This window comes from Lissotriton helveticus, chromosome 2_1 (genome assembly GCF_964261635.1).
Source record: "Lissotriton helveticus chromosome 2_1, aLisHel1.1, whole genome shotgun sequence".
Classification (NCBI taxonomy): domain Eukaryota; kingdom Metazoa; phylum Chordata; class Amphibia; order Caudata; family Salamandridae; genus Lissotriton; species Lissotriton helveticus.
This window is the reverse complement of record NC_136059.1, coordinates 959,224,289-959,252,127: the sequence shown is the minus strand read 5'-3', so window position 1 is coordinate 959,252,127 and position 27,839 is coordinate 959,224,289. Positions and strand designations below refer to the sequence as shown.

Below are 27,839 nucleotides of genomic sequence, written 5' to 3'. Positions count from 1 at the left end.
CAAATGAAACAAGCGAAAGGGAGTCCCATTAGTGTTTGGGAGGAAAGTTTGGAAGCTCGGTGTTTCCCACAGCTTTTTCCAACAGGTCAGGGAGGAAGATATGATGAGCGACCTCATCAAATTCCTGCTTCTGAATACCGGACTTTGCGATTGTATGCAGGAGATCCTAGGTTTCGACAATGCATTCCTTATTTGTTTCATCTCCTGTTTGAAAGCGATCTGTCTGGACTGTCATATGCAGTGAACCACATCTTGAAAAGTGGTATACACATGCAAAACATCTCGGCAAGTGACTTTATGGATAAAGTCAATGTCCAAGACAGCATTTTGGATTCTCACCTGATTAATCTCATGGCGTGTCAGCGTGGTACTAATGAGTACTGGTACCGTCGTCATGGTGATTTAAAATGTATGCTGAGGAACTTAGGAACTCCCACATGGTTCCTCACTTTGAGCTGTGCTGAGTATGGCTGGGAAGACTTACTTGAATTTCTACGAGAGGCAAATGCTAACGTAGAAAACATCGAATTCAAGACACCCGGAGAACTGTGCTCTTTGGATCCAGTCAATGTATGTAGGTACTTCAATCATAGATTTGAAGGTATGATGTCTTTCATCATGAATAAGAAGAATCCACCTCTTGGAGAGGTGTTGGATTTCTTCTGGAGGAAGGAGTACCAAGCAAGAGGTGCTCCTCATATACATATGTTGCTGTGGATCAAGGATGCACCTAAATTTGGAACGGATGCAGACGACTCAGTGATGAGTTTCATAGAACAGTATTCTACGTGTGCTGTTCCAAACGCAAAGGAGAAAAAAAGCCTAAGAGAAAAAGTTCTACGTTTCCAAAGCCATTGATGTGGAAAGTACTGTCGTCGTAAATTCCGGAACAAAGACAAGTTCTACACCAAATGTCGTTTCGGCTTTCCACGATCGGTGATTTCTAAAGGAAGAGTGAACAGTTTGATGTCTTCGCTGCGACATAATGTGATGAAGAAATCACCTAAAAACACATACAATTTGAAGAGGAACGAAGAGTCTAAGTACATCAACGACTACAACCCGGTGATTTTGTCCATGTGGAATCCTAACATGGATATACAGTTTGTGGCTGATAACTGTATGGCTGTGGCTCGGTATGTGACATCTTACATCACCAAAAAAGAGAAGACAGAATTGAAGGATATGTGGGAGGACATTTCCCATGAAAAGAGCCTCAGCAAGAAGTTGTACAGTTTCAGTCTGAAGATGTTGTCGCATCGAGAAATCGGAGCTTACGAATGTTCTGACCGGTTGTCTTCAGCAAGTCTCTATGCCAAGTCCAGGAGTATCGTTTGGGCGAGTGTTGGTCTTGCTGCAACGCGTAATCGAGTTCTGAAACCTGTGCGGGAAATTGAGTATTTGGAGGAAAAGGAGCCAGACAGTACCGACATTTTGAAGAGCAACATGTTGGATACATATTATCCAAATCGAAGCAGTCACCTCGAGAATGTTTGTCTGTATGAGGTTCTGCAAAATTACATATTCAAGAGGAACATCAAAGAAGATACTGAGAAAGGAGTGTATGCTGTAATAGGAAGTGAGGGATGTCTGGTCAAGCAAAGAAAATGCCACTTGATAAACCATCGAAAATTGAGTGGCGAATCTCCTGAAAAAAAGGAGTTTTTCTATTTAGCACTTTTGCAACTTTTTAAGCCTTGGCGTGCAGAAGAGGAACTGCTTGGAGATTTCCTTTGTTACGAAGACTCATTCAATGCTGCCAAGGAGACCATAGAATGTCCTGCTTTTCCCAAATATGTAGAAATGTTGAATGTGGAAATTGAGCAGGAAGCAACGATTGCAGCCGAGATTGCCAGAGACAGTTCTCAGGACAGTCAGAGTTCTGCTTCATTGAGTCAGGATCCACTAGGAGGACCTCTTATCGAAAATGAAGCTGCCACTGCTATGAATGAAGTGGAAAGAGCCATGGCACATGCTCAGGAGGATGTGGTTAACTTAGAAGAGTTGGAAAGACAACTCAACGTTGAGCAGAGGAAAATATATGACGAACTTACCATGCAAATTGATCATGGATTAAGTCATGACAAGAAAGAGTGCTCATGTACGTCGTTGAAGCCTGTCCGACTGTACGTGAGTGGAGAAGCGGGAACTGGAAAAAGTTTCCTTATTAAAGCAATTTCATGTTATTTGCAGGAAAGGACAGAGTCATCGCTGTCTTGTGTTGTCACCGCTCCAACTGGACTGGCAGCACATAACATTAAAGGGATTACTTTACATCGTTTACTGATGCTGCCAGTGGAGCATGACAACAAATTAGAATATCACAAGCTATCTGGAGATGCTTGTTTTGAAGTTTCAAGAGTCTTGAGGAAAATGAAACTTCTTATCATTGACGAAGTAAGCATGGTTTCCAATGTCATGCTTGCCTTTGTGCATTTGAGAATGCAAGAAGTTCTCAAAACAGAGTATGATGTGTTATTTGGTGGCAAACACATCATTGTTTTCGGAGATCTTCTGCAGCTGACACCAGTGAAAGGGCAACCTGTGTTCAAAATGCTCACGCATGAAGATACCAGGAAGTGCTTAGGGAGTATTGGCAACGTCAATATATGGTTAAACTTCAATTATGCTGAACTGCATGAAAATATGCGTCAGGCAAAGGATGAAGTTTACAAGACTATTCTACAAGATGTTAGAATTGGAAAAGTGACCGAGCATGGGAAAGAAGCTTTACATGCACGATTACTGACAAATTTATATCCAGACGAAGATGTTGTGCCTGAGAATATTTTTCAGAAAGTTACTGAGAAAAAATCTGGAATATGTTTGATGCCAACTCTTGCAGAATGTGCCAAATTCAACAACAAAATGTTGCATTTAGAAAAGCAAGAGATTGTGAAATTAGAAGCTATTGACAGAGTAGAGCATATGGGATCAACAATTATTTTGTCTGAGAATCTGAAAACAAAATTGGATTAATTAGAGAAGAGTATATCTAAAACTGCGGGTTTTGAAAAGACTCTGAATGTGTGCTTGAACTGCCGTATAATTTTAAGAAGGAATTTACATGTTGAAAGAGGTCTGGTAAATGGATCAATGGGTAATGTTGTTGATTTTGTGAAATACAGAAATAGAGATGGAATTGAATTTTTAAAAATTAAATTTGATGGCATTGAGGAAGTACAGCTAATTGCTCGTTGTTCTGCTAGATTTTTGCTTGTAAAAGACTTATATGTTCGTCGTAAGCAGTTTCCTGTTTGCTTGGCATATGCGGTGACAATCCATAAATCGCAAGGTTTAAGTGTAGACTGTGCATTGGTGAATATTGGCAGTTCTGTGTTCAAGGAGGGTATGGCATATGTGGCATTGTCACGAGTTAGGACTTTATCGGGATTGTACTTGATTGAGTGTGATGTCACAAACATTTGTGCGGATCTAGATTGTGTTAAGGAATACAATAGGTTGAGAAGAGAGTATGCGCCACATTTGCCTCAGTATCCTTTGTTTGAGAAACGTGTGGTAGGCCGGAAACGAAGAAATGTGACCAATACTGGGGAGGTTGTAGCAAAAAGACGAAAAGTCGATGAACCTGAAATTATAAGCAGAAACAAAAAGGATTCTGTTGAAGATGTTGTTGGTTTTCAATTTGAAAACAGTTCTGGTGTCAACTGCTATGCTAATGTAGTGGTTAATGTTTTGTTTTCTCTACAAAATGTAAAAGAAGAGATTGTGGTCAATTCTGATCAAAGATTTTGCAGTTTGTTAAATTCTGTGTTAGAGAAATGTAGCACTGATAGAACAAACATAGAAAGTGTGTCTGAAATTCGAAATCTGTTAGACAGATGTTCAGGCCAAACACAATTCTCTCAAAATAGTCAGCAAGATTGTCAGGAGTTTTTAATGTATATGCTTGATGTATTGTATGATGAAGGTGTAGATGTAGATCATCTGTTTGGGCTTTCTTATCAATGGCAGCATGACTGCGAGAACTGTAGGGTATCAAGTAGTACTAGTGTAGACTCAGAAAGATTTATATATTTAACTTTGCCAGACAGTAAATCAGTCTCTTTTAATAAGCTAGTAAAAGCAGCTGATCACAATATGGAGTGTAGGCAATGTAAATCTGAAATGATGTCCACATTATTTATACGAACATATGGCCAGTATGTCATTTTAATGTTCCAACGATGTAGGCCTGATGGAACAAAATTGACAACTTTAATTAAAAATTTTGTGGCTTCACAGTTGTCAATATCAGGAAGGACTTTTGTAACTGTAGCAATTATATATCATGATGGTTCTTCAATAACATCAGGACATTATACAGCTTATTTAAAGTGTAGAAATGGCTGGTCATTCTGCAATGATTCTGTTTTAATTTTCAAAAAAAAATTGCCATATGACCTTAAAAACTGTTACCTGGTGTTTTTAAAACCAAAATTTTAGGGAAAGAATCTCGGGATGTGCTCTGAGGAATTTCAAGAAGTTCTCATGGCTCCTACACTATTTGGCCTTGAAGATAAGTGTAGTACAGAGACATAACGTTTTACCATAACACTGGACGTTATTGAGAAATACGTGCACTTTGAATGAGTTCAGAAAAACTATTTCTTTTTATAAGCTAATTGAAGCAGCGAATCAAAACATGGAGTAGAGGGAATGTAAGTCTGCAATGCTGTCTACTGTTTTACATTGCTTTGTGATTAAAAGTGATGTAGAGAATTAAATAATTGTACTAGTCATAAAGGTAGTGTAAGTCTGCTTCATAGTAAGCAGTATCAGTGTGATAGGAAATGTAGAACATGATTGAGCAAGAAGGGGAAGATATTACTAGTCCAGGATTGTGTAAATGATCTTCAACATTTTAATTCTGAAAGTTGCGGAAATGCGAAAAGACGGGATTGGCTAACAAGAATTCCAAGAGTTATACATGGCTCTGACAAGATTTGGCCTTGTGGAATCTTGTGGTAGAGAGCAAGAAGTCATTTATTGTATGTAACATGTTTTTGAAAACGATGGAGGTTTTCTTTCAGAAAGTGGCGGGTTGAAAGTAATAACAGCACAACAGAGTGTAAGCTGTTCATAGGACATCCTTGGCCGTCATGGAAAGTAAGTTAACTTTAAGGAGTTCTGAATTCTGATTTGTAATGTTGTATGGGTTTTTTAAACACAATCATTTTGATTGTGGTTTTTTTTCCCCGCTGTTATATGATGAATACCTTCAAGTCACTGTTTTAGTGAAATTTGATACATTCTGAGAACAGCAAAAATAAACCATTTAACATGTATAATTAATTCTGTTCTGTTTGCATTTATGATGTACATGTAGAACTGTGTAGGAGGCATGGAGAAGGTGAGGCTTCTGTAAGTGTCAAAGTTGTTGCATACAGTGCTCATATTCTACGTAGTCTTTTATATTTCATTACTTTCACTGTTTCTGACTGATCTAAAAAAAAAATTTAAAAAAGAACAGTAAGTATAAGGGAAGGAAACAGACAGTTATGTTAAAAGAAACACAGCTATAGGGAATAAACTAGGGATACTGTTACCCGCAATCCTCTGCTGATGATGTCACTGAGCATGTCATGAATGATGTAATATGTGACATCATCAGCAGTGGATTACGGGTAATAGTATCTCTAGTTTACTCCCCTATAGCTGTCTTTCTTTTAACATAACTGTCTGTTTCCTTCCCTTATACTTACTGTTCTTTTTAAAAAAAAAAAATTTTTGGTTCGCTTCCGGTTCGCGTACCGGGGAGCGAACTGGGAAGCGAACTAAGAGAAATAGAGGTTGGCACAGTTGCAAATATTGTACCAATTTTTTAATAACGGGGAGGTAGTTCTGAAAAGAACTTTTTTTTAAATTGTTTTTGTTGTTTTATATTTTTTTTATTATTTTTCTGAACATTTTTTTACTTTTTTTGAATTTTTCTGAACAGTTTTATATTTTTTTTGTTTTTTTTTCGGAGGGGGCAACGAAAACGATTCATTGTAAAGGGCTCAACAGGAGCAAGAAAACAAAAAAAAAGAATTTATTGTTTGGGGAGTTTCGGACAAACATGAGCATGATTGTCAATAGCTCTGTTGATCAGAGTGATGCTACTTTCTCCGTAGCAAATGAATCCACTGCAATGTACGCAGACTTGTTTTACTTCACGAAATCTCGTTTGTATATTTGGCACCATCTCCCTGCCCTCTGGTCCCGTTACTTCCGGTACAACAGATCTTCTGGCCATAATAGGGAGATTATCTAGGTCGTCCTGTTCCTCTTCTTCCTCTTCTTGCTGAATTATAACTTTAGCAGGTGGTCCACTCTTCCTTGGATGTGGTGGAGGTGGTGGGGAAGCACCAGCTGAAGCTAGTAAAGAAGCCATTGCTCACTGGTAACAAAGGGTCTTTCTCTCACAATGATGAAAGTCAGAGTGAGGAAAGAAGGAGGGATTTTCACCATTTGGGAAAAAAAATAGTTCTCAACCAATGAAAAGTGTTCATTTTAGATCATATGACCTAGTCTTACATCATTAGGAAACCGAAAGTGAAATGAACCAATGAAAAGTGTTATTACCAAGTCACATGACCTGCTGTGTTTACGTTACGCGCTTTGCAGGGCCTCCCGGTTTGCTTCCAGAAACCTGTGCTTTGCGACTCGGTAAGCGTACGAGTTCGCTAACGTAGCACGTCATATGACGTATCACGCGACAACGCGAAACGTCATGCGGACGGGACGCGTCACGATGTTGTTTTCTAACGCGGCAGTTGCGGTAAAGAAACGTTTACCGGCTCGCGGTCTATTTCGCGGCATCAAGGTCAGCTAACGGGAAGCTTCCCGATTCGCGAAGCGGGAACGAAGAAAAAAAAATATAAAAAAAAAAAGTTATTAATAAACATATAAAATATATTTTTGGATTTAAAGAAGAATACATTTTACAGCTACAGATATTAGCTGTTAAAAAACCAATGAAATTCACTGAAAAAAACATAGGTTATAGACCATATATAGTTAGGAATTAGCATTTACAAAACCTTGAAAATTCACTGAAAAAACCATAGGTTATAGACCATATATAGTTAGGAATTAGCATTTAAAAAACCTTATTTTACTCACACAAAACCATTGAAATTCCATATATAGTTAGTTGCACTAACTATATATCGCGCACCCGCAATCCACTGCTGATGATGTCACATATTACATCATTCATGACATGGTCAGTGACATCACTGATGACATCACTGATGACATCTCAAATGACATCACTGATGACATCTTACTTGACATCAATGATCACATCACTGATGATATCATTCATGTGATAATACAATGCATCTCCTCACACTCTAATATAACCTCCGTTACACCCAGTGTTAAATAGAGAGTATCATTTTTGAAACCATTGACACACCAATACTAGTTACTACATACGCACTCACTGATTCCTATGTCTACACACACATTCACTCATACAATCATTCATACATACAATCACTCATCTTTACAACACTATCATATGCACTCATACACCTATACAGACACTCACACTCTGCCACTCATCCATGGAGTTACTCACACACCTAGTCAGTCCTGAAAAGAATCAATCACACTTCCATTTTCTCATCTATACAGTTAAACACAGAACACCTTACATTTTTAAAACATATACTAACACATAGTTACTCTCTTATAGAATCACTGATACAAGTACACATTGATCTGCACAGAGTCACACACCTCCCAGCCAGCCATACACACACTCAGTCTCCCATACAAATACTTGTGCAACCAATCAATAACCCATATAGCTACTTATATAGCTACTGATCAACACATGCAGCAGCTTGCACAACAACAGACATACTGATGCACACTTTTAGACAGTTTAGTCACTAACCCGTGCATTCAGTAAGACGCATTTAATCACTCACTCATACAGTCAATCACGCACCTACTAAAACCTTCATTCAGACACTTATACATCCACTCATTCTTCAATATGTAAAACATATTTAAACTTTACAGAAACACATAATCACTGGATGTTGTCATCAGTGATGTCATCAGTGATGTCACTGACCATGTCATGAATGATGTAATATGTGACATCATCAGCAGTGGATTGCGGGTGCGCGATATATAGTTAGTGCAACTAACTATATATGGAATTTCAATGGTTTTGTGTGAGTAAAATAAGGTTTTTTAAATGCTAATTCCTAACTATATATGGTCTATAACCTATGGTTTTTTCAGTGAATATATATATATATATATATATATATATATATATATATATATATATATATATATATATATATATATATATATATATATGCACTGAAAAAACCATAGGTTTCACACCAGTTATAGTTAGGAATTAGCATTTAAAAAAACCTATTAAATTAATAACGTCGGATCATAGCCCAGTAGTCTTAGACGTCATCTGCCTGCAGCCAATACGTGCAGTACGTACATTCACATTTAAGAAAAAACTTACGTCTGATGAGGAGTATACAACTCATATTAAGCATTGGGCGGTGCAATTTCTAGAATATAATAGCGGTACTGCTAGTCAACCGATGGTGTGGGACTCCTTTAAAGCAGGCGTACGGGGAGAAACATGGAGTTATGGATGGGTTAAACAAAAAGAAAGGAAATCTATGATGGATGGGATGATTGAGGATTTAAGAGTGGCAGAGTGTGACCTTATGTTGATAATTCAATCTAATGCTGACTCAAGCTGCTCAAACTAAGGTAGCTAGTCTGAAAGCGAGGATTAATGGAATTTGGAGCCAAGATATTGCTGCCCAGTATAATACTTATAAAGCTGAAAGATATGAATATGGAGAGGCAGTGGGCAGATGCTTGGCTCAAAGAATGCGGGGCAAGCAGGTGTTCCAACGCATTGATATGCTGGAGAATGACAGAGGAGATTTGGTAGAAACTATGGATGGTATTATGGAGGTCTTTCGTATATACTATAAGGGATTATATACTCAAGAGGATATCGGGCAAGATCAAATAGATATCTTTCTCCGAGATTTTAACTTTAGTAAAATCGCCTCTCCCGAGAGGGAAATGCTAGAGGCTCCAATTATGATGCAAGAACTGCAGCTTGCAGTTGAACAGTTAGCACTAGGAAAGGCATCTGGTCCGGACAAACTCCCTTTAGAGGTCTATCGATTATTATTCTGTGTTATTAAGGAGGATATGCTCGCTACATTTATTATGGCTCAACAGGGGAACCCACCGGCATCATGGGACGAAGCCAACATAGTTGTCTTTAAAAAGAAAGACAAGCCTTCCTCACTGCCGGGATCATATCGGCCTATATCATTAATTAATGCCGATGCAAAAATGTATTCCAAAATATTGGCTACCCGGATGGTGCGAGTTATTTCAATGTTGGTGTCTCGTCATCAACATGGATTTCTCCCAGGGAGAAGCACGGTAAATCATCTCCATCGGGTAATAGCGTTAATAGATTATGCAACCGCACTTCAGAAGAATATTGGAATTATATTTTTGGATGCGGAAAAAGCATTTGATCGCGTTACGTGGTTTTTTTTTATGGGCCATTGTGCGCAAAATGGGGTTTGGTCCATTATTTTTACAGGCAGTACAAACTCTGTATAGGAATCCTCGGGCCAAAATATGTACAATGGGATATGAATTACCCTTTGTTTATACTACACGGGGAACGAGACAGGGCTGTCCCTGCTCCCCGTTGCTTTTCGCAATTTATATAGAGCCACAACTATTGGAGTCCACTAATCTAATACAATCAATGCTGGTGGGCGAACATGAAGTGCGTGTTCTTGCTTATGCGGATGAAATCGCGGTAGTAACTTCGGATCCAGAGCCTGCATTAAGGGAGGTGGAACGGCTGACACAAGCATTTGGACAGGTGGCTGGGTATAAACTGAATATCGCTAAAACCCAAGTAATCTGTACGACTGGTTTGTGTTCAAGTGAAACACGAGTAACAAAAGAGGCTAAATATCTAGGGATTAAAATTAGATTGTCCATTCAGGAGATAGTGGTTGTAAATTGGAGGGATATAATAAGGGCGGTTAAGAGCCAACTTGATAAGTTAGAATGCCTACACCTTTCGATGGTTGGACGTCGAAACGTGCTCAAGATGTGTGTCCTCCCTAAAGTGTTATATTATTTCCGGACGGTACCTTTGGAATTGTCAAAGGCACAATTAAAACAACTTCAAAGTATTTCAGATAGGTTTATTTGGGGAGGGCGTAAATCACGTCGTGCTTCAAAATATATGATGTTACCATTGATACATGGTGGACGGGGGGGTCCCAAATTTTATTTTATACTATTTGGTATGCCTTATACAAAATGTGCGATATATGGTGATTGGGGGGGGCTACACGGTATTTTGAGACACCGAATATCTACCAGATGATATTGGGAAATCAGACGTGTAAAGCGTTGTTGAAATGTTATGAGCCAAGCTACTACAAACGCACCAGATTTAAAATCATGACCGCAGCGTATAAGGGGTGGAAGTGGTTGCGGAAGATTCTGGTTGTCCAACGGATTAATTTTTATACACCTCTTGACTCCAGGGCTATATTGCCCATGATATTCTGGGATACAAAGATGCGATTATGGCGTGAAAAAGGGATCGGCCGTCTAGGCGATTTCTTTAAGGATGGTACATTGGTTTCATTTATTGAGTTGATGGAAAGATATCCAATTGTTAAGAATGATTTTTTCAAATATTTACAATTACGGGACTTTTTATATAAACAATGTCGACTTCAGTGTATTGTTAAGATTGAAATTTATTGAAGCTCTCTTAAAAGGGGCTAAGATTGGGGCTTTGTATGAAATTTTAGTGTTGAAACAACCGGACGATATTGAAATGCAGGATTTGAAATGGCAAAATCGAATGGGTAGCTCTGTTTCTTTTTTGCAAACATCGATCGAGATGGCGACAGAAGTAGTTTTGTCTGCAAATTTACTTACGCAACATTATAAAACAGTGTTCAACTTGTACCACACCCCGGCTAAAATTATGAAATGGGGGGACGTCTACGATGGAAAATGTTTTAGATGTCAGATGGATGAGGCAGACATAGTTCATGTATTTTTTGATTGTAATGCACTCCTACAGTTTTTTGTAAGTATTGAGGAATTTCTGTTGGAAGTAACGAAGGTGCAATGGCATATTAGCCGTGAACTCCTGCTTTTTGGGGTTGGTAATGATATGCCTAGAACACAGAATTCTTACTCCTATCGTTATTTTATTTTTATGGCAATGGCGGTAGACAGGTTATGTATTGCTACAATGTGGTTGAAACATGAAGCACCTGCATTTGAAATGTGGAGAGCTAAGTTTTATAATGTGTTCCATCTAGAATTTAACCTATATCGCATCAAATCTGTTAAAAAAAAAAAAAAAACAACTAGGGTTGAAGATATGGCAACCAATGCTCCAACATTTTAATTTATCACTTTGAAAAATTGGTTTATGATATATTTATTGCTATGAACTGAATAATAAAGAAATTTAAAAAATAAATTAAAAAAACTATTAAATTCACTGAAAAAACCATAGGTTTGACACCAGTTATAGTTAGCTGGAAATTTTACTAGCATAAAACCATTGAAATTCCCACGTTATAGTTAGTTGGACTCACTATAACTTGCGCCTGCAATGCACTGCTGATGGCGTCACATATTACATCACTCATGACATGGTCAGTGACATCACTCATGAATTCACTCATGGCACCATCCAGTGAATGTGTGTCTTTCTGAAAAATAAATGTTTTATATATGTATATGTAAAAGTTTATGGAAGAATAAATGTTTAAATAAGTGTCTAAATGGATGTTTTTGAAAAAAAAAATTGATTGGTTAACTGGCTTATTACGTGTATCATAGTGAATACATATATTAGTGAGTAATGTTTAAATATTTAAATATATGTATTAGTGTTTCACTTTGTGTATAAGTGGCTGCATGGGTTGGTGAGTAGCTACATGTGTATGTATATGGGTTATTAGATTTTTTTTAGTATCAGTATGAGTGTCTGTATAGTTTGGTGGGGCTATTACTTAGCACATAGATGCATGAATGACTGACTCTCTGTTTGTATGTGTTTTGAAGACAGCATATGTGCAGGACTGTATGGGTGGATGAGTGTGTATATGTGTGTGTGTTAGTGAGTGAATGACTGTCTCACTAGTGTCTTTATCAGTAACTACATACGTTTTAAACTAGTATATGTGAATATTGATGTATATAAGTGAGTATATGTGAGAGTAAGAGATTGTAAGAGTTCCTGTTTAAATAAGTATGTGTTTCTATAAGTGATTGTTTAAGAGAGTAAGTATGTGTAAGTTTCCTTAGAAGTAAGGTGGTAGTGTGTGTATAGCTGTATATGCAAATAAATGGATGTTCAATAGTTTATTTGCATGTGTGCGTATGTGTGTGAGTAACTTTTGGATGACTGTCGGTGTGTAACAGGATGTATAGGTGTACCACTACATATGATGAATGAGTATATGTATGAGTGACTATATAGAACTGTTGGTGAATGAGTGGATGTGTATATAGATGGTGGAATTACTGAATTGGTTGTAAGTGGTATGGGTATCTCCATTTTTTTGAAAATGTTAGTTTCTATTTTTGAATATGTGTTTCAAGGGTTACATTACAGTGAGTCTGTCACTCTGTCACAAGGATGGTGTCATCAGTGATGTCATGAGTGATGTCACTGACCATGTCATGAGTGATGTAATATGTGACGTCATCAGCAGTGCATTGCACGCGCAAGTTATAGTGAGTCCAACTAACTATAACGTGGGAATTTCAATGGTTTTGTGTCAGTAAAATTTCCAGCTAACTATAACTGGTGTCAAACCTATGGTTTTTTCAGTGAATTTAATAGGTTTTTTAAATGCTAATTCCTAACTATAACTGGTGTGAAACCTATGGTTTTTTCAGTGAATTTCATAGGTCTTGTAAATGCGAATTCCCAACTATATATAGGGCCTCAAACCTGTTTTTTTCAGTGAATTTCAAAGGTTTTTTAATAGCAAATTTCTATAGCTATGAAATATATTTTTTATAATGAATCCTATATTGTATATTTATGTAATACTATTTTTTTTATGTATATTGTTTTTTTTTTTTGCCCTGGAGCGCTCCCGGTGCGCGTACCGATGCGCTCACCGGTAAGTGCAGTCTTGCCGCGCCCCGGTTTGCGTACCGCTGAGCGTCCCGTTAGCGCTATTGCCGCGAAAGAAAACATCATCGTGACGTATCGCGTAGCCGCGAGATGCGTCTTATGACGCACGGCGTAAGCGCACCCGGAAGCGCCCGAGCGCATACGGGCGCGTCCCGACGCACGTACGCTACGCGCCCCCGGGGCGCGTAGCGCAAGCGCGTCGGGTCTTGTGACCTGAAAATAACACTTTTCATTGGTTCAGAACAGTTTTTTTTTCCCAAATGAGGAAAGCCCCCACCTTTTTTCCTCATTCTTACTTTGAACTTTGACTGAGGAAGACCTGTTTGTAGTAATGGCTACAGTAGCTTTTATGGCCCCCACATCAAACCTAGGGGGCCAGGGGGGTTCTACCCTGCCCCCTTTTGGTCATTTCCCCCTTTGTTTTTGCCACCTCTTGTGTCTCGATCCTACCGAGACACAAGATGGCGGCCGCTCCGGACTGTTTGGAATGTTGACAGACACCCGAGAGCCAATCAGCTTTCCGCTCGCGTACCGGGGCGCGCTTATAGATATATATATATTTTTGGGAACCTAAATTACTCAAAATCCACTGGAGCACATATCTTGAGACATAGCAAAGGCACATCGGGCTACCAGTCCCTACAATTTTGCCAAGTTTGGTGAAAATCCATTCAGCCGTTCGGGCTAAAAGTGAGTCCAACCGCCCTATGGAAATTAACATGGGGAAAACACGTTTTGGGACCCCCCCCTTTTATCTCGGCCCCCGTTTCATTAATCCCCCCCCAAACTTTCAGGGAAGGAGCAGAGCGGAGCTGGCCATTTTCTTGGAGAAATTCAGCCAATTCCGTCCATCAACGCCAAAGTTATTCCCAATAGAATGTTGCGGATTTCCTATGGAAACTAGGTCCTAACTATAACTACCTACTGGCGACCGCCAGTAGGAGATATATATATATATATATATATATATATACACACACACACACACACACACACACACACCAAGGTGTATTGATGAATCAGTGGGTGTATGAGTGCCTGTACGGATGATTCAGTGGGTGCGTGACTGAACGAGTGAGTGAGTGACTAGGATGTGTGAATTTCTGTATCAGTCTGTCAGTTGGTGTCTAAGTGGCTCTATTGGTTGGTAAATGGGTACATGAATGGCTGTATGGGTGATTCATTGGTTGGCTGAGTACCCGTATGAGTGTATGAGTGTCCAAGTGTGTGGGTGGATGAGGGGGTGTGGTGACTGCCTGCATGGATGAGTGAATGGGTGAGTCAGTCAGTGGCTGTATGGGTTAGTGAGTGCATCTGTAAGGGGCTGTATGAATGACTGAGTTTGGGTACGGCTATGTCGTTGAGAGAATGGATGTGTCAGTGGTATATGGACGAGTAGCTGCATATGTGAAAGGCAGTATCTGTGAGTGTTGGAGTATATGAGTGACTGTGTGTATGAGTGATTGTGAGTGGCTGTATGGGTGAGCGAGTGCTTGTGTCAGTGAGGTTATAGGTCAGTGAGTATGTGGTAGTATCTGTATGAATAAGTAAGTGGATGTGTGTATAACTGTATAGGTAAGGGGCTGTGTGAGTCACCCTATGGGTGAGTGAGTAGCTCTATGGGTGACTGACAGTGTGTGAGTGGGTGTATGTGGAGATATATCAGTGGCTGCATTAGTGAGTGAATTGGTGTATGGGTGACTGAGTGGATGTATGTGTAGACCTATAAATCAGTGAGTGGGTGTGTAAGTACTGGAATAGGTGTGTCAATGGTTTTGAGAATGGTAGTGTAGAAGTTGGTGTGGGTGTATGAAAAGTTATAGTGGGGTGTGAGTGGGTGTGAGATTGGTTCTGTGAATGAGGTCATCAGTGAGGTCATATGAGATGTCATCAGTGATGTCACTGATCATGTCATGAGTGATGTAATATGAGAGGTCACAAGCAGTGCCTTGCAGGGGCACGAGTTATAGTTATCTCAGCTAACTAGAAATGCTGAATTTCTCTGGCTTTGTACGAGTGAAACCTGAGCCTAACTATAACGTCTCTGTAACCTTTGGTCTATTCAATGAATTTCTAAGGTTTATTTTATTCCTTTCCCTAATTATAACGTCCTTGTAACCTTTGGTGGTTTTTTCAGTGAATGGATTTATTTATGTTGTTCCAAGTCAGAAATGTTCAATACAGATAGTTCATTGAAGTAAATTTGCATGCAGAATATTTCATATTATATGTGTAGCATAATATGGTCTGGAGCATGAAGATCACAAAATCTACCTAGTTAATAACAATAATTAACTATCATCTAAAGAGTCAGTACCATTCTTCCACATGAAAGTGAGAGGGAAAAAAAATGTTTTCCTTACCTTTCTTCTTCCCTTCCTTCTCTTAATTTAAAAAAATATATATATTTATAGAGTTTTATATAGCGCAGACTTGACCCTTGGGTATCAGAGCGCTTCACAGTAACATTTGGAACTTTTGTGATACAGTGGGAATAGCAGCATTACTATATATAATATTCCTGTACATGACTATCATTTTCAGCAAAAACAATTTTTGCAAGGTGTAACAGTATTTCTATACACATGGTTCTGATGTGCTTTCCGTAAGTTCGACAACAGAACCGGTTCACGATCGACGTTGGGCTATTAGTCACAATGCTAAAGAACAGTCTAGCCTTATGGAAGGAACTAGGTCATTAGGAAGCTCTTTGCTTCCTTCTTGAATGTTGCTATGTTTGGAATTTTTCTAATGTTTGGAGGGAGTGAGTTCCAGATTCTGGGAGCTGTTCCGGAGAAAGCTCTGAAATACGTTTTCTTCTTCCAAAAGATGGGTGGTTTCAGCAGCAGTTCTCTGGCACTCCTAGCTGGTCTGCTTCCCCCTGAAAGCTCTATTTGCTGAGCTAGGTACCTTGGAGTTTTGGAATGGAGCGCTTTGTGTGTAGTACATGCCAGTTTGAATTGAATTCTGGCTTCGTATGGTAACCAGTTTAACCCCTTCAGCGCTAATGACAAGGGTAACTCGTCATGGACTTTCCATTGATTTCAATGGAAAGTCAATGGACCTCGCACACACCCCTTAGCAGCCAAGTGGTTAATGCTTTCAGGTGAGGGGAGATATGGTCGTATTTTCTGGATCCAGTAATGAGTCTTGCTGCCGCATATAGACAGAGCTGTGGAAATTTTTGATAGACCTGCTAGAGTTGTGCATCCATATTCAATCCTAGAAATAACTAAGGACTGGACTGTCAGTTTGAGGTCCGCCGTAGAGATGAGTGGTTTCATTTTTCTAATATAGTTCAGCTGAAACCGGGCACTTTTGTCATTCACTTGATGTGGGCTTTCATGTCTAGGTTCTTATCATACGTGATTCCCAGTGATTTTGAAGATTCAACTAGTGTAGGGGTGCAGTTTAGCGCTGTGATCAGTTTGGTCCATTCTTTCACTTCTGTGGGTTTCTTCAGTGGTGATATTAATGGGAATTCCGTTTTTTTGACGTTATCTTGATGTAGATCTGAGTGTCATCTGAGTACATGTGATAAGATAAGATATGCACGCGTCTCGAAGAATTTCTGTGAGGGGTTCGACATATAGGTTGAATAGTGATGGGGATAGTGTTGATCCTTGAGGGACTCCAATCGAATTGGAGCATGATGGGGAAAGCATCTGGTTGACTAGGAATCTTTGAGTTCTGTTCTGGAGGAAGGATTCAAACCATTTCAGAACAATTCCAGATAGTCCCATCCTGTCTTGAACCCTGGCTAGCAATTTTTCATGGTTTACCGTGTCAAGGCAGGCAGACGACAGGTCAAGAAGTACTAGTAGGCATGTTTGATTGTGATCTAGAGCCTGTAGCGCATCATCCACTATTTGTAAGATTGCTGATTCCATACTGTGGCCTGGTCTGAATCCGGATTGGCAATCGTCCAGCAGCTTGAAATTGGCGATGTGGTTGCTCAGTTGATTTTGTACACATTTCTTGATTAGTTTGGCAAGTATTGGAATATTGGTTACTGGGTGAAAGTTATTTGGCTCTGCGCGGTCCGCTGTAGGTTTTTTGATGATGGGGAGGACTGGACCTGTTTTTAGGCATTCTGGTAGGATCCCTTGAGATAGTGAGGCATTTATTATCTTTGTCCATACTGGGACGACGATATGATTGATTCTTTTTAAGCATTTAGAGGGGCGGGGGTCACTGTAGTGGTTGTTAGGTTTGATATCCGAGTGAGTTTTGTCAATGGTATTCTGGTCATATAGCGTGAAGGTTGCCCACTGTGTATTGTTTTTCAATCTATCATGATCGTGTGTAGAGGTATCATTGTTTTGTGTTGGTAGTTTTCTAGGAAGGTTGTCGGCTGACAACCTGAGCTATCTTTCTAGCATGTTGGCTTTGTCAGTGAAGAATGTAGAGAATTCTTTGCAGCTCATTTGAGTTATAGTATTTTCTTGTGCAGATTTGGCCAACTTATTTGATTGTTGCTTTAACATCTCGAAATGTTTTTGGCGCGGTCTAGTTCTGATCTAAAGAATTCCTTCTTGGAGTGGAGTACTTTTTTGTTGTACTCGATTCTGAACTTTCTGAGTGTTTTAAGCAGGAGGGGGGATGATGGGCACGGTCTCCAATTTCTTTATGCAAGTCTCAGTTTACACCCATCTTTATTCAGTGTCTCATTAAACCATGGATTTTTACTCTTCTCAGATATTCTTTTTAGTTTTAGTGGCATGGTGGTGGAGTTGACTATATTTGTCATTGACTTAGTGTAGTGCTCATTGAGTTTGTTAGCGTTCAGCAAGTTGTTAGGTGGATTTAGTTCCTTCTCACATCTTGCTATTAGTAGCTCAATATTAAGATCTTTGATGTCCCAGCTTAGAAATTCACTGAAATGAGGGTGCCTGCGTGGCACCCTAATTTCAGTGAATTTCTAAGCTTTTTGGAGATTCTAATTCCGGACTATACCGTCCCTGCAACCTTTGGGGGTTTTTTCAGGGAATTTTTATGGTTTTATAACTAGTAGCCATGTTTGCAGAGTGGTGGAGAAATGGGGCTGTGCCTCCAACCAGTTCTCATGAATCCCGCTGTGTAGGACTTACAAGAGGTACCAGGACAGATTCTTGACCCCCAAGGTCACTCAGGAGTAAAGTGGACTTCATACCCCAACCAGTGGTACACCACGAGCTGCTTTTGCAGATTGGTGGAGAAAGGGGGCGTGGCCTCCGAAGACCTCTTTGCACTCCTGCTCTGTGGGACTTATTGGAGATAACAGGTGGGGTAGCTGCCCTCCAAGGACGTCCTTGGGGGACAATACCCCTCCTGTCACCTCCAGTAAGTCCCACACAGCAGGAATGCCGAGTACTGGTAGAAGGCCATGCCCCTTTCTTTACCAATCTGCAAATGCCCCTCCTGGCACACTATTAGTTGGGGTATGAAGTTCCCTTGGCTCTTGGGGCCCTGGGGCCAATTAGCCCTCCTGTTACCTCCAGTGAGAACCACACAGGTAGATTGCTGAGAAGTCACCAGAGGCTACGCCGCCTTTCTCCACCACTTAGCAAACGGGCCGCTTAGCGCACTGCTGCTTGGGGGAAGAAGTCCACTGGTCTCTTGAGGTCCAAGAAGGCAAGGGGACCTCATCCCCCCACCAGTAGTGTACTGAGAAGTATGTTTGCAGAATGGAGGGGAAAGGGGGAGTGGCCTTCAACCACCTCTAAGCAACCCCACTGTTGGGGGCTTACTGGAAGTAACAGGAGGTCTTGTTAGCCCCTAAGGACTCCGCAGTGAAGGGGACTACCTACCTCAACCAGGAGTGCGCCAGGAGACCTGTTTTAGAGTAGTGTAGAAAGAGAGCAGGGCCTCCAGCAAGTTGGCGTCTTTTTTTTTTTTTTAGGAAGGGGCGACATGTGGCCCCCCCATTCCTGGACCTCTCCGGCTCCCCGGGAACTCCAACCCTTGGGCCTGACCCTTTTTTTAAATACAAAAACAGGAGGGGTGGCGCGGCTCCCCTCCAGGGCCAAATTTGGCCCAGCGGACCCCATCCCAAGGGCCACAGCCTCTATTTTTACTTTTTTTAAATATAATTCTATGGGGGGAGGGCAGAGAGGACCCCAACCCCCGGGACCTGCCCCCTTTTTTTTCAAATTATTATTGATTTTTTTAAAGTGAGGGGGGCCGTGCCCCACTACCGAGGCAGATTTATGCTTGCCCAGGCAGTAGCTCAGCTCTTAAACGGCTGCGGAATGGAGTGCGGGTTTAGATGTACTGGAAAGTAAAGCCGAGACACACACAGCAGCACAGACAAGCTTGGTGTCAGCGATGCGCTACTGGCCCGCACCAGATCAGCTAGCCTACAAAACTGCCCAAAAGAGCGGACAATGTGATGTTTGTTGAAGTTATGCCCTGGCGACCCACCTGTATAAAAAAAAAAGGGCCTCTGACATAACGACAGAGATGGTGCCTTACTCGATGCACATGGAAAGGGTGGGGGTAGGGACACTCTGCATTTGTGCTCAGAGGGTGGGGGAGGGCTCAACACGAATCGTAATATTTCATAAGAGCGGCCAACTTTAAAGCTTGCAGGTGGGCTCCTGTGGTGGTGTAATACATTTTTTTATATTAAGCGGCACACGCTGAACAAAGGGAAAGGCAGCCAATAGCTGAGCATGAGCGCTTAGGGAGTGTTGACAAGATGCACACAAAGGTTGGGGGAGGAAAAAGCTGCATTTGTGTTCTGAGGTGGGGGGAGGGCTTATAATGTGAACCAGGAGGGGGAAAAACATGAAAGCATGAAAGCAGTCGACTTTAAAGCTCAGAGGTGAGCTCGATGAAGAAAAAAAAGGCAGCCATCAGCTGAGCTGAAGCGCTGCTAGAGGACAGCTGAAAATAGTCTTCACAAGTGTAATAAATAACATGCAACGTAAGAGCCCATATAACAGGGGAAGTCCATATGGGAGGTTACAAAATCAAAAGCAGGTCTAGTAATTTATTTCACCAATGAACAGCCAGTATTTACCAAGGACAGTAGAGGCTTCAAACCCATATTCCAGATACGGCATGTCTCGAAGATACAGCATGTCTCGAAGAGACAGCGCAAGTGCTGCATAGACGAGACCTGAAAAAGGAGTCATAGGAAGGGGAAAATAAAGGTAGGCTTAAGGGGGAATAATAAAACAAGCGAGACAAGAAGGGAGACTAAGGATGCAGAAAAAATAAACAAAAAGAAAAACACTAATAACATTTTAACACATTGGGAAGAGGAAAGAAAATCAAAGTAAGATGAAAATAAAGTTAAAAAAATAGTAGTATAAAACAGAAATTGAAAAAAATCAGGAGAAATTATTGCAAATTTATGACGTATTTGTAAGTTCAGACGCAGAAGGGGTTCTTCCTATTCAACTTTTAGCAACTAGTTTTAAGATTCACCATTACATGGTCATGTATGGGGAGAAAGGACTAAAAGTGGTTACATTTACCTACAGAAGTACTGCAGGTTGCCATAACTGCATTACCTTGATCATGAAACACCTACAGAATGGTACAATTTGTCATGACATTGGACCTCCTTGCCAATGTGAGAGAACAAATGACAAAGACACGGTCCATGGAAACTCTATATTTATTGTGAATAACGGTGGAATTAGCTGACTTGAGATTGGATATCCTTAAGAATTTCTGCATCATAGTTTCTTTAATAACCAAGATGAGCACCTTAAAAATCAGATGGGGCTAGGGAGCTGAAAGTTTGTATTGGAGAGGGTCCAGTGTGTGTCTGAACCTCTTGTCAACCCCTGATGGAGCCTACAAGTCCTGAGCAATAGGTGTCCAGTAGGTTTCCTGTTTCGAGGTGTGAATGACCCCTACATCATTACTAGGTTGAATAGACTCAATCTAAATCGGTCTTACTTATAGGCAGAGGTACCACTTTATTTTCCTCTCTGTATTATTTATTGTTTCAGGTCTTCCTCTGGCTCCTCTATCCGGTCATGTGCTGATGATCAAGAGATTCTCAGGGGATCAAAACATCGTCGACCTTAAACACAGACCCTGTGGATTCTGCATTATATTAACAGGATGTGCGATTCTTGTTTTATTGGAAAACACATACTGATCACGATTTATCCCTTGTGTGGATCACTTAGAAATGAGCACCAAGCACGTTTTATGCACTAAGCATCCACTGCATCTCTGGTATTAATGCTTCTTTTATTTTTTTGTATTTGTATTAAAACACCATTTTGACATAATTTTATTGATTATTAGGGACCATTGTCCTCCAGAATAATTAATGTATGCCCCAGGTCTCTAGTTATTTCTGTGGGCTATCCAAAGGGTATCCCCTAGGCACTGGTTATATGGAAACATGGATGTGAGGTGTTGAAATTATTCTCAATTCTCAGATGTCTGTGCCCATAGTAACGCTAGACACTACTCTAGCAGATGCATATGGGAAAGGGCATTGGTAATCACCTCTTTGGAAGGGCCATTAATCACCATTCTCACAGTCACAAATTGTGACGTTTTAAAGACTGGAATCAGCCTATACAGTACACATACTCTCTCGAGTGTTGGGAAAGCTTGAGTTAACTGGATGTTTAGCGTTACACTGGCAGAGGAAAATATTTTAAATAATATTCCATGTAGAGCAGCTTAATGCAGCCACTTTTATACAAAGTTTACCAAAAGCATTGTGTTGTAATTTTCCCCTGACCTAGGGCCTAAACCTCATTCCCTTCCCATTGTCTCTGCCAGTATTTCTCCTTCCTCTCCTCCCCACTTGTTATCACCTTTCGAATCTTCTTGGGAGTTCAACTTAGACTGTTGATGAGGAACTGGCTGTCAGAGAGAGGAATAGAATGGAGACCCTGGAGATTCATGAACCGGTCATGAATAAATATTGGACTTACCTCATCTTCCGTGTCATGTCTTGGATTACAATAATTTGGCTTATAGAATCTTAGAGGTTCTGTGAGAAAACATACCTTCTTTAACCTGTAAATATAGTCCCTCTTCAAAGAGTCCTCAGCCTGCTGCAACTCCTGCAACTCTTGTTTTGACATAGACTCTTCTGTTATGGAATTATCCATGTCCTGATCAAGACCCCGTTCGTCCTTCCTTTTTCTCCTGGATCTTCTGGCCTTTTTTTTCATGGAATCTATAGACCATTTAAAAGGGATGTCTGATTAATTACACCACAAAAGGAATACAAACCCAAGCAGACAAAAGCAAAATATGGAACATTCTGGAATGCAGACTGCTGGCAACTGTTACAGATGCAGCACTATTTTTTTTCAGTACACTGCATGACCCCTTTATGCAAAATGGACATAGAATGGAAATAGCAAAGTACACACAGAAACTAAAATACAGACAAGACACAGTGATCAATGTACCCATGGGAAGGCTGGATGGAGGTGATAGAGCTACGACCATACAGTGCAGTGCAAGGTAAGGCTCATAAAGATAAAAAAAATAATGCAGGTCTGTTTTAAATGAAGAATGGGTACACTAAAGCGTTAAAAGATCAGAAAAGTAGGGATTAATCCTAAAGTATTTATTTAAAGAGCCACAGCGTGTATGACGAAAGGAAGATTCTATGTCAGGACCAGAGGCTTCAGATTATGCTTTTCCTTCTTCGCTGTTTATTACCATACAAAACCACAGCAGCACAGAAAAGCACCAAAACTCAATGCTATCCTCCCGCAACACAGGGAGAGCATTAACCAGAAAAATATTTGTATACAACACTGTTTGAACAAACTACATATCCCATCAGTCCATGAGAATAACACCACATTAGTCCTTTCATAGTGTCCATGATGTGAAGAAAGGGCTTCCATCTTGTGCCATCTTCCTCTTTCTTCGCTGCTTCGCAGCCAGTTAAGTGCCTTTTTTCTACTCTCTCTCACTGATTGTAGTCTTTGACAGAGTTGTGTTTTTTGCGCACATATTTGGGGTTGTTTGATGCCTTAATGGTATTTTGGGGGCTCTCTGTGCACTGATAGGGTTTTCCTTGTTGGTATTTTGCTTTACAGAGCCCCGTTGATCGCGGAGACGTTTGTCGTCTCTTACACGATTGCCCATTGTTACCGCTAGAGGAAGCCCTTCCATCTCGATCTCCTCGGCGCGGTTCCTCTCACATACGGGACCCGCGCTGAGGAGAAAGTCCGTGTCGGAGCCCCCCGCCGCCTCAACCTGTACGCCCTGAGCTGGGGTCTGTATTTAACCCCTACTACTTGACGCCCGTGAGGGGTCTATATCGCGGGGACACCACGTTGCCGCCTGCAGGCGAAAATGTAGCACTTTTTACATATCGCTCATATCAGGAGTGTTTGCCTGCTTGTCATTTTCAGCGCGCAGGGAGGCGGATACGACCCGTTCTTCTAGAGAGGGTCGGCGCGCTGGGAGGCTGGTGCTGCCCCATTGTTACCCTGGTTCCACCAGGCCCCAAAAGCTGTTGTTGGCCTCAGGCCTGCCCACATTGTTATACAGGGGGTGATCCTTTCAGAAGGGCCCTTAGCTTTTTAGTTGTTTGTCCTTAGCTGTATTGGTTCATTTGCCTGCAGGAGTACCTAGACATGGCGGAGGGCTATTATGAGGAGGAAGAAGAATCTCATCAGTATTTAGATGATGATGAGTTTTTCAATGCGGTGGACAGCTCTATCTATCGCTGTGTGACAGAGATAGTGGGCCCCATGGAGGACCGCCTGTCCGCCCGCATAGTGGAGGAATGCGCCAAATGCGCGCAGGCCCAGTTAGGTGCCCCGGTGAGCACCCCCTCCCATTTGGAGGGGGTCCCAACCCCCCAAGAAGCCTTGTAGGGAGGCAGGTCCTGTAGGGGCGCAGGGTGTGGACAGAGATGCCTTTGAGCGTCTACGCAATGCTTTTTTGGCTAAGGCAACCAGTACCACCCCGGCGCCACTACTAGCTCCGGAACCTTCGGCGTCCATGGGGACAGCCCCTTCCTCCCCAGGGGGGATATCCCCAGTAGACACGGATGAGGAGTCAGTGCGTTCTTGGCGTCCGTGCGGCTCCGCGGCCGAGTTACCACAGGATAGCTCGGGCATGCTGGACCCGGATGAAATAATTCATCCGCGTTCAGCTGCTTGGGCGCCTGGGGACAAGGTGGCGAAGTTCGTGGCGGGTCGCCTCCGCAAGCCCTTAGAGAAGGAAGCGAGAAGCTGTCTGCGGGGGGAGTGTCCACGCCCCACTCTGGAGGGGAAGGTCGCATTGACGCCGGAGTTGGATGGGAAGATGGCCACGTTCATGGCCAAGTTTGTAAAAGATCCCCGCAAGGGTATTGACCGGTCCTGGCGCTCATGTCAGGACAAGTTGCTGGATGCGATAGGCCCCATCATGAAGATTCTGGACATGGCGGAGGAGGCGAAAGTAACAGGTGCCGCCATCTCCCCGGATGTTCTTTCGAATTGGGCGCAGAGGGTGGCCATCTTCTTAGGGAACGCCAATTGCGCCCTTTCGACGGAGCGTCGACGCTCATTGCTGATAAAGTTGGACCCTAAGCTAGGGGATTTGGCCTCTTCTGAAGCAGGAGCAGTGGCTCAAGGGGGTCTCTTCAGAGATCCTTTCATTAAAGAATTAGGTAAATTCGTCTCTACCTTTACTTCCCTGGATAAGGCCCAATCCAGTATTAAAAGGGTGTTCCAACAACGTTTTTCCCCGAGGGGCCGGTCGCGGTAGGGGCCACGCGACCGGCCGTGGCGGACAAAATTTTGCCAACAAAGGGCAAGGCTCCGGCAGGGGACAATACAATACCTCGGCCAATTATACAAACTTTTATCCTACCAGAGGTCAACGCTTCAGAGGACGAGGCGGCTTCAAGAACAACGCCGGCGGCAGTAACTCAAACGGTGAGCGTGATTTCTGCAGACCAAGTTCGAATTGGCGGCCGGCTAGCGGCTTTTACGGGGGCTTGGGCGGCATTTACGGCAGACGCATGGGTACTTCAAACCGTGCGCGGGTTCCACAGAGTTTTACGACCGGCCCAACCAAGTGAGGCCCCCGCGCCCGATAGTGTTTTCCCAGGCCGACGCTCAGTTGATCGACGAAGAGGTCTCAGAGCTTCTCCGCAAAGGAGCCATTTGTCGATCAACTCAACACCCCTCCGGGTTCCTCAGCAATCTTTTCCTAGTAGAAAAAGCGGATGGGGGCAAATGTCCCGTGAACACTCTAAAGGAATTCAACAGGTGGTTGATCTACCATCATTTCAAGATGGAAGGAATCCATCTCCTTCGGGATGTTTTGCTCCCAAACGATTGGATGGTCTGTCTGGACCTCAAGGACGCATATCTGGTAGTACCCATACACCCTCTGCACCGTCGTTTTCTTCTCTGGAGGGATCAGGTTTTTGAATTTACGGCACTTCCATTCGGACTTTCCTCAGCCCCTTGGTGCTTCACCAAGCTGTTGCACCCGGCGGTGAAAGTCCTGCGGAGCCAGGGTATCCGGATGATTGTCTATCTGGACGACATCCTATTGATGAGCCAGTGCCCCACGACGCTGTGTCTACAGCTTCAGCAGACGGTCTCATTGTTGCAAGGCCTGGGCTTCATCATCAACAAAGACAAATCGTTTTTTTCCCCATCTCAGAGCATAGTCTTCCTGGGGTTTGTCGTGGACTCCCTACGAGCCTCCCTGAGCCTTCCATCTCGAAAGATGGCCAAAATTCGGCATGTCCTGAGGCAGACTATTTCCAAATCTCATACCTCCCTGCGTCAGATTGCCAGAGTGGTGGGTCTGCTCTCTTCCTCCATTCAGGCAATCTTTCCAGGGCCCCTCCATTATCGAGCTCAGCAGCGCCTGAAAGCGCATCACCTGCGGAGGGGTTTGACCTACGACCACCTGGTTCCCCTCTCGGAGGAGGTGAAAGGGGAGATGTCTTGGTGGCTTACCCACATGGAGGCCTGGAATGGCCGGGCAAACTTCGGGTCGACCCCGGACCTGGTCATAAAGTCCGACGCCAGCAGGTCAGGCTGGGGCGCCCGCTGTGGAGATTTCTCCACAGGCGGCGCATGGTCATCAGAGGAGCAGGAGCTGCACATATATTGTTTGGAGCTTCTGGCGGGGTCCTTCGCAGTTTGCTGCTGGACCAGAGAATCAGCGCAGTTGTGAGTTCTCCTACGAATGGACAATGTCTCAGCGGTGCGTTATATCAACCACCTGGGCGGTCCACGCTACCGGGCTCTAGCGGACCTGGCGAAGGTATTTTGGAACTATTATCTGGCCCATCATCTCTCCGTCACAGCGGAGTACTTACCGGGACGAGCCAATCAGGTAGCGGATTGGCACTCAAGACATCTGCGGGACTCGAGCCTGTGGAAACTGGACGTTCAGGTATTTCATTGGCTAAACGGCTTGTGGGGCCCGTTTTCGGTGGACCTGTTTGCGTCCCGATTAGATTACCAGCTCCCGCGCTTCTTCAGTTGGAGGCCGGACCCTCTGGCGGAAGCCACTGATGCTTTTCTCCAAGATTTCAGTCAGGAGAAGGCGTACGCGTTCCCTCCTTTTTCGATGGTGTTGCGGGTGACAGCCCAGCTTCGCCGCCAGAGTGCGGAATTGGTAGTGGTGACGCCTGTGTGGAGGTCCCAAGTTTGGTGTCCAGTTCTTCTGTTACTTTCTTGGGATTTTCCAATCCTACTCCCCCGGCTTCCTCATCTTCTTCTCAATCCGGACGGGGACCCGCACCATCTCATAGTACAGAATTCTCTCCGCCTCATGGTATGGCGGCTTTCCGGCAACGGTGGTCGCTCCCAGGCCTTTCGAAGTCAGCTGAAGACCTGCAATCAAAGGCTTGGGCAGCCAGTACCACGAATAGATATCGGTCCGCTTGGACCAGGTGGGTGCATTGGTGTCTTCGACGAGACCTGGATCCCCTGGTTGCAGGAGTCGTTCACATCTTGAACTTCTTGGCGGAACTGGCGTCAGATGGCTTGGCGTATCGCACAATTAACGCTATGCGCTCGGCGATTTCGGCCGCGCACCAGCCAATTGAGGGAGTCCCGGTTGGTGAACATCCTATGGTATGCAAGCTTCTGCGGGGCATTAGGCTTTCATTGCCCCCAGAGCCGTGCTATTCAGTCCTGTGGGACGTCAATATGGTTCTGAATCTTTTTCTGTCATGGCAGTCCAACAAATATCGGTCTCTGAAAGAGATGTCTGCCAAACTAGCCATACTTCTATGTTTGGTGTCTTGCCGTAGGGTCTCGGATGTGTGAGCTTTAGACATTTCTGCGAGAATTTTTTCCCCCGGAAGGGGTTACCTTTACGGTGGGACGGCGCACGAAGTCGGCGTCGAGAACTATCTCTTATCCAGCGTTTACGGATGTTCCCAAGCTCTGTGTGGTGCAATGCTTAAAGACATACGAAGAAATAACTAGAGCGCTTCGTCCTCCGGGCGAAAGACAATTGCTCATTGCCTTACGGAGGCCACACAAGGCAGTATCCTCCCCCACTATTGCCAGGTGGGTGCGCTGGGTCCTGCAGGAAGCAGGCATTGACACCAAGCTTTTTGGTGCTCACTCGGCTAGAGGGGCCATGGCCTCAAAAGCTTTCTCGCTGGGAGCCCGTTTGGAGGACTTGATGCATGCGGCGGATTGGTCCTCGGATTCCACTTTTAAGAGGT

The 27,839-nt window shown here is 42.8% G+C and overlaps 1 protein-coding gene across 3 annotated transcripts in view; it reads right to left on the bottom strand.

The window, feature by feature from the left end:
- The window catches only part of TUT7 (terminal uridylyl transferase 7), a 1,540,394-nt gene that overhangs the window by 1,406,486 nt on the left and 106,069 nt on the right, over positions 1-27,839 (bottom strand). For all 3 annotated transcript variants that reach the window (XM_078675707.1, XM_078675708.1, XM_078675706.1), the window contains exon 2: positions 22,183-22,355. In XM_078675707.1, the coding sequence (XP_078531833.1) occupies positions 22,183-22,355 (173 nt within the window). The remainder of the gene's footprint in view (positions 1-22,182; positions 22,356-27,839) is intronic.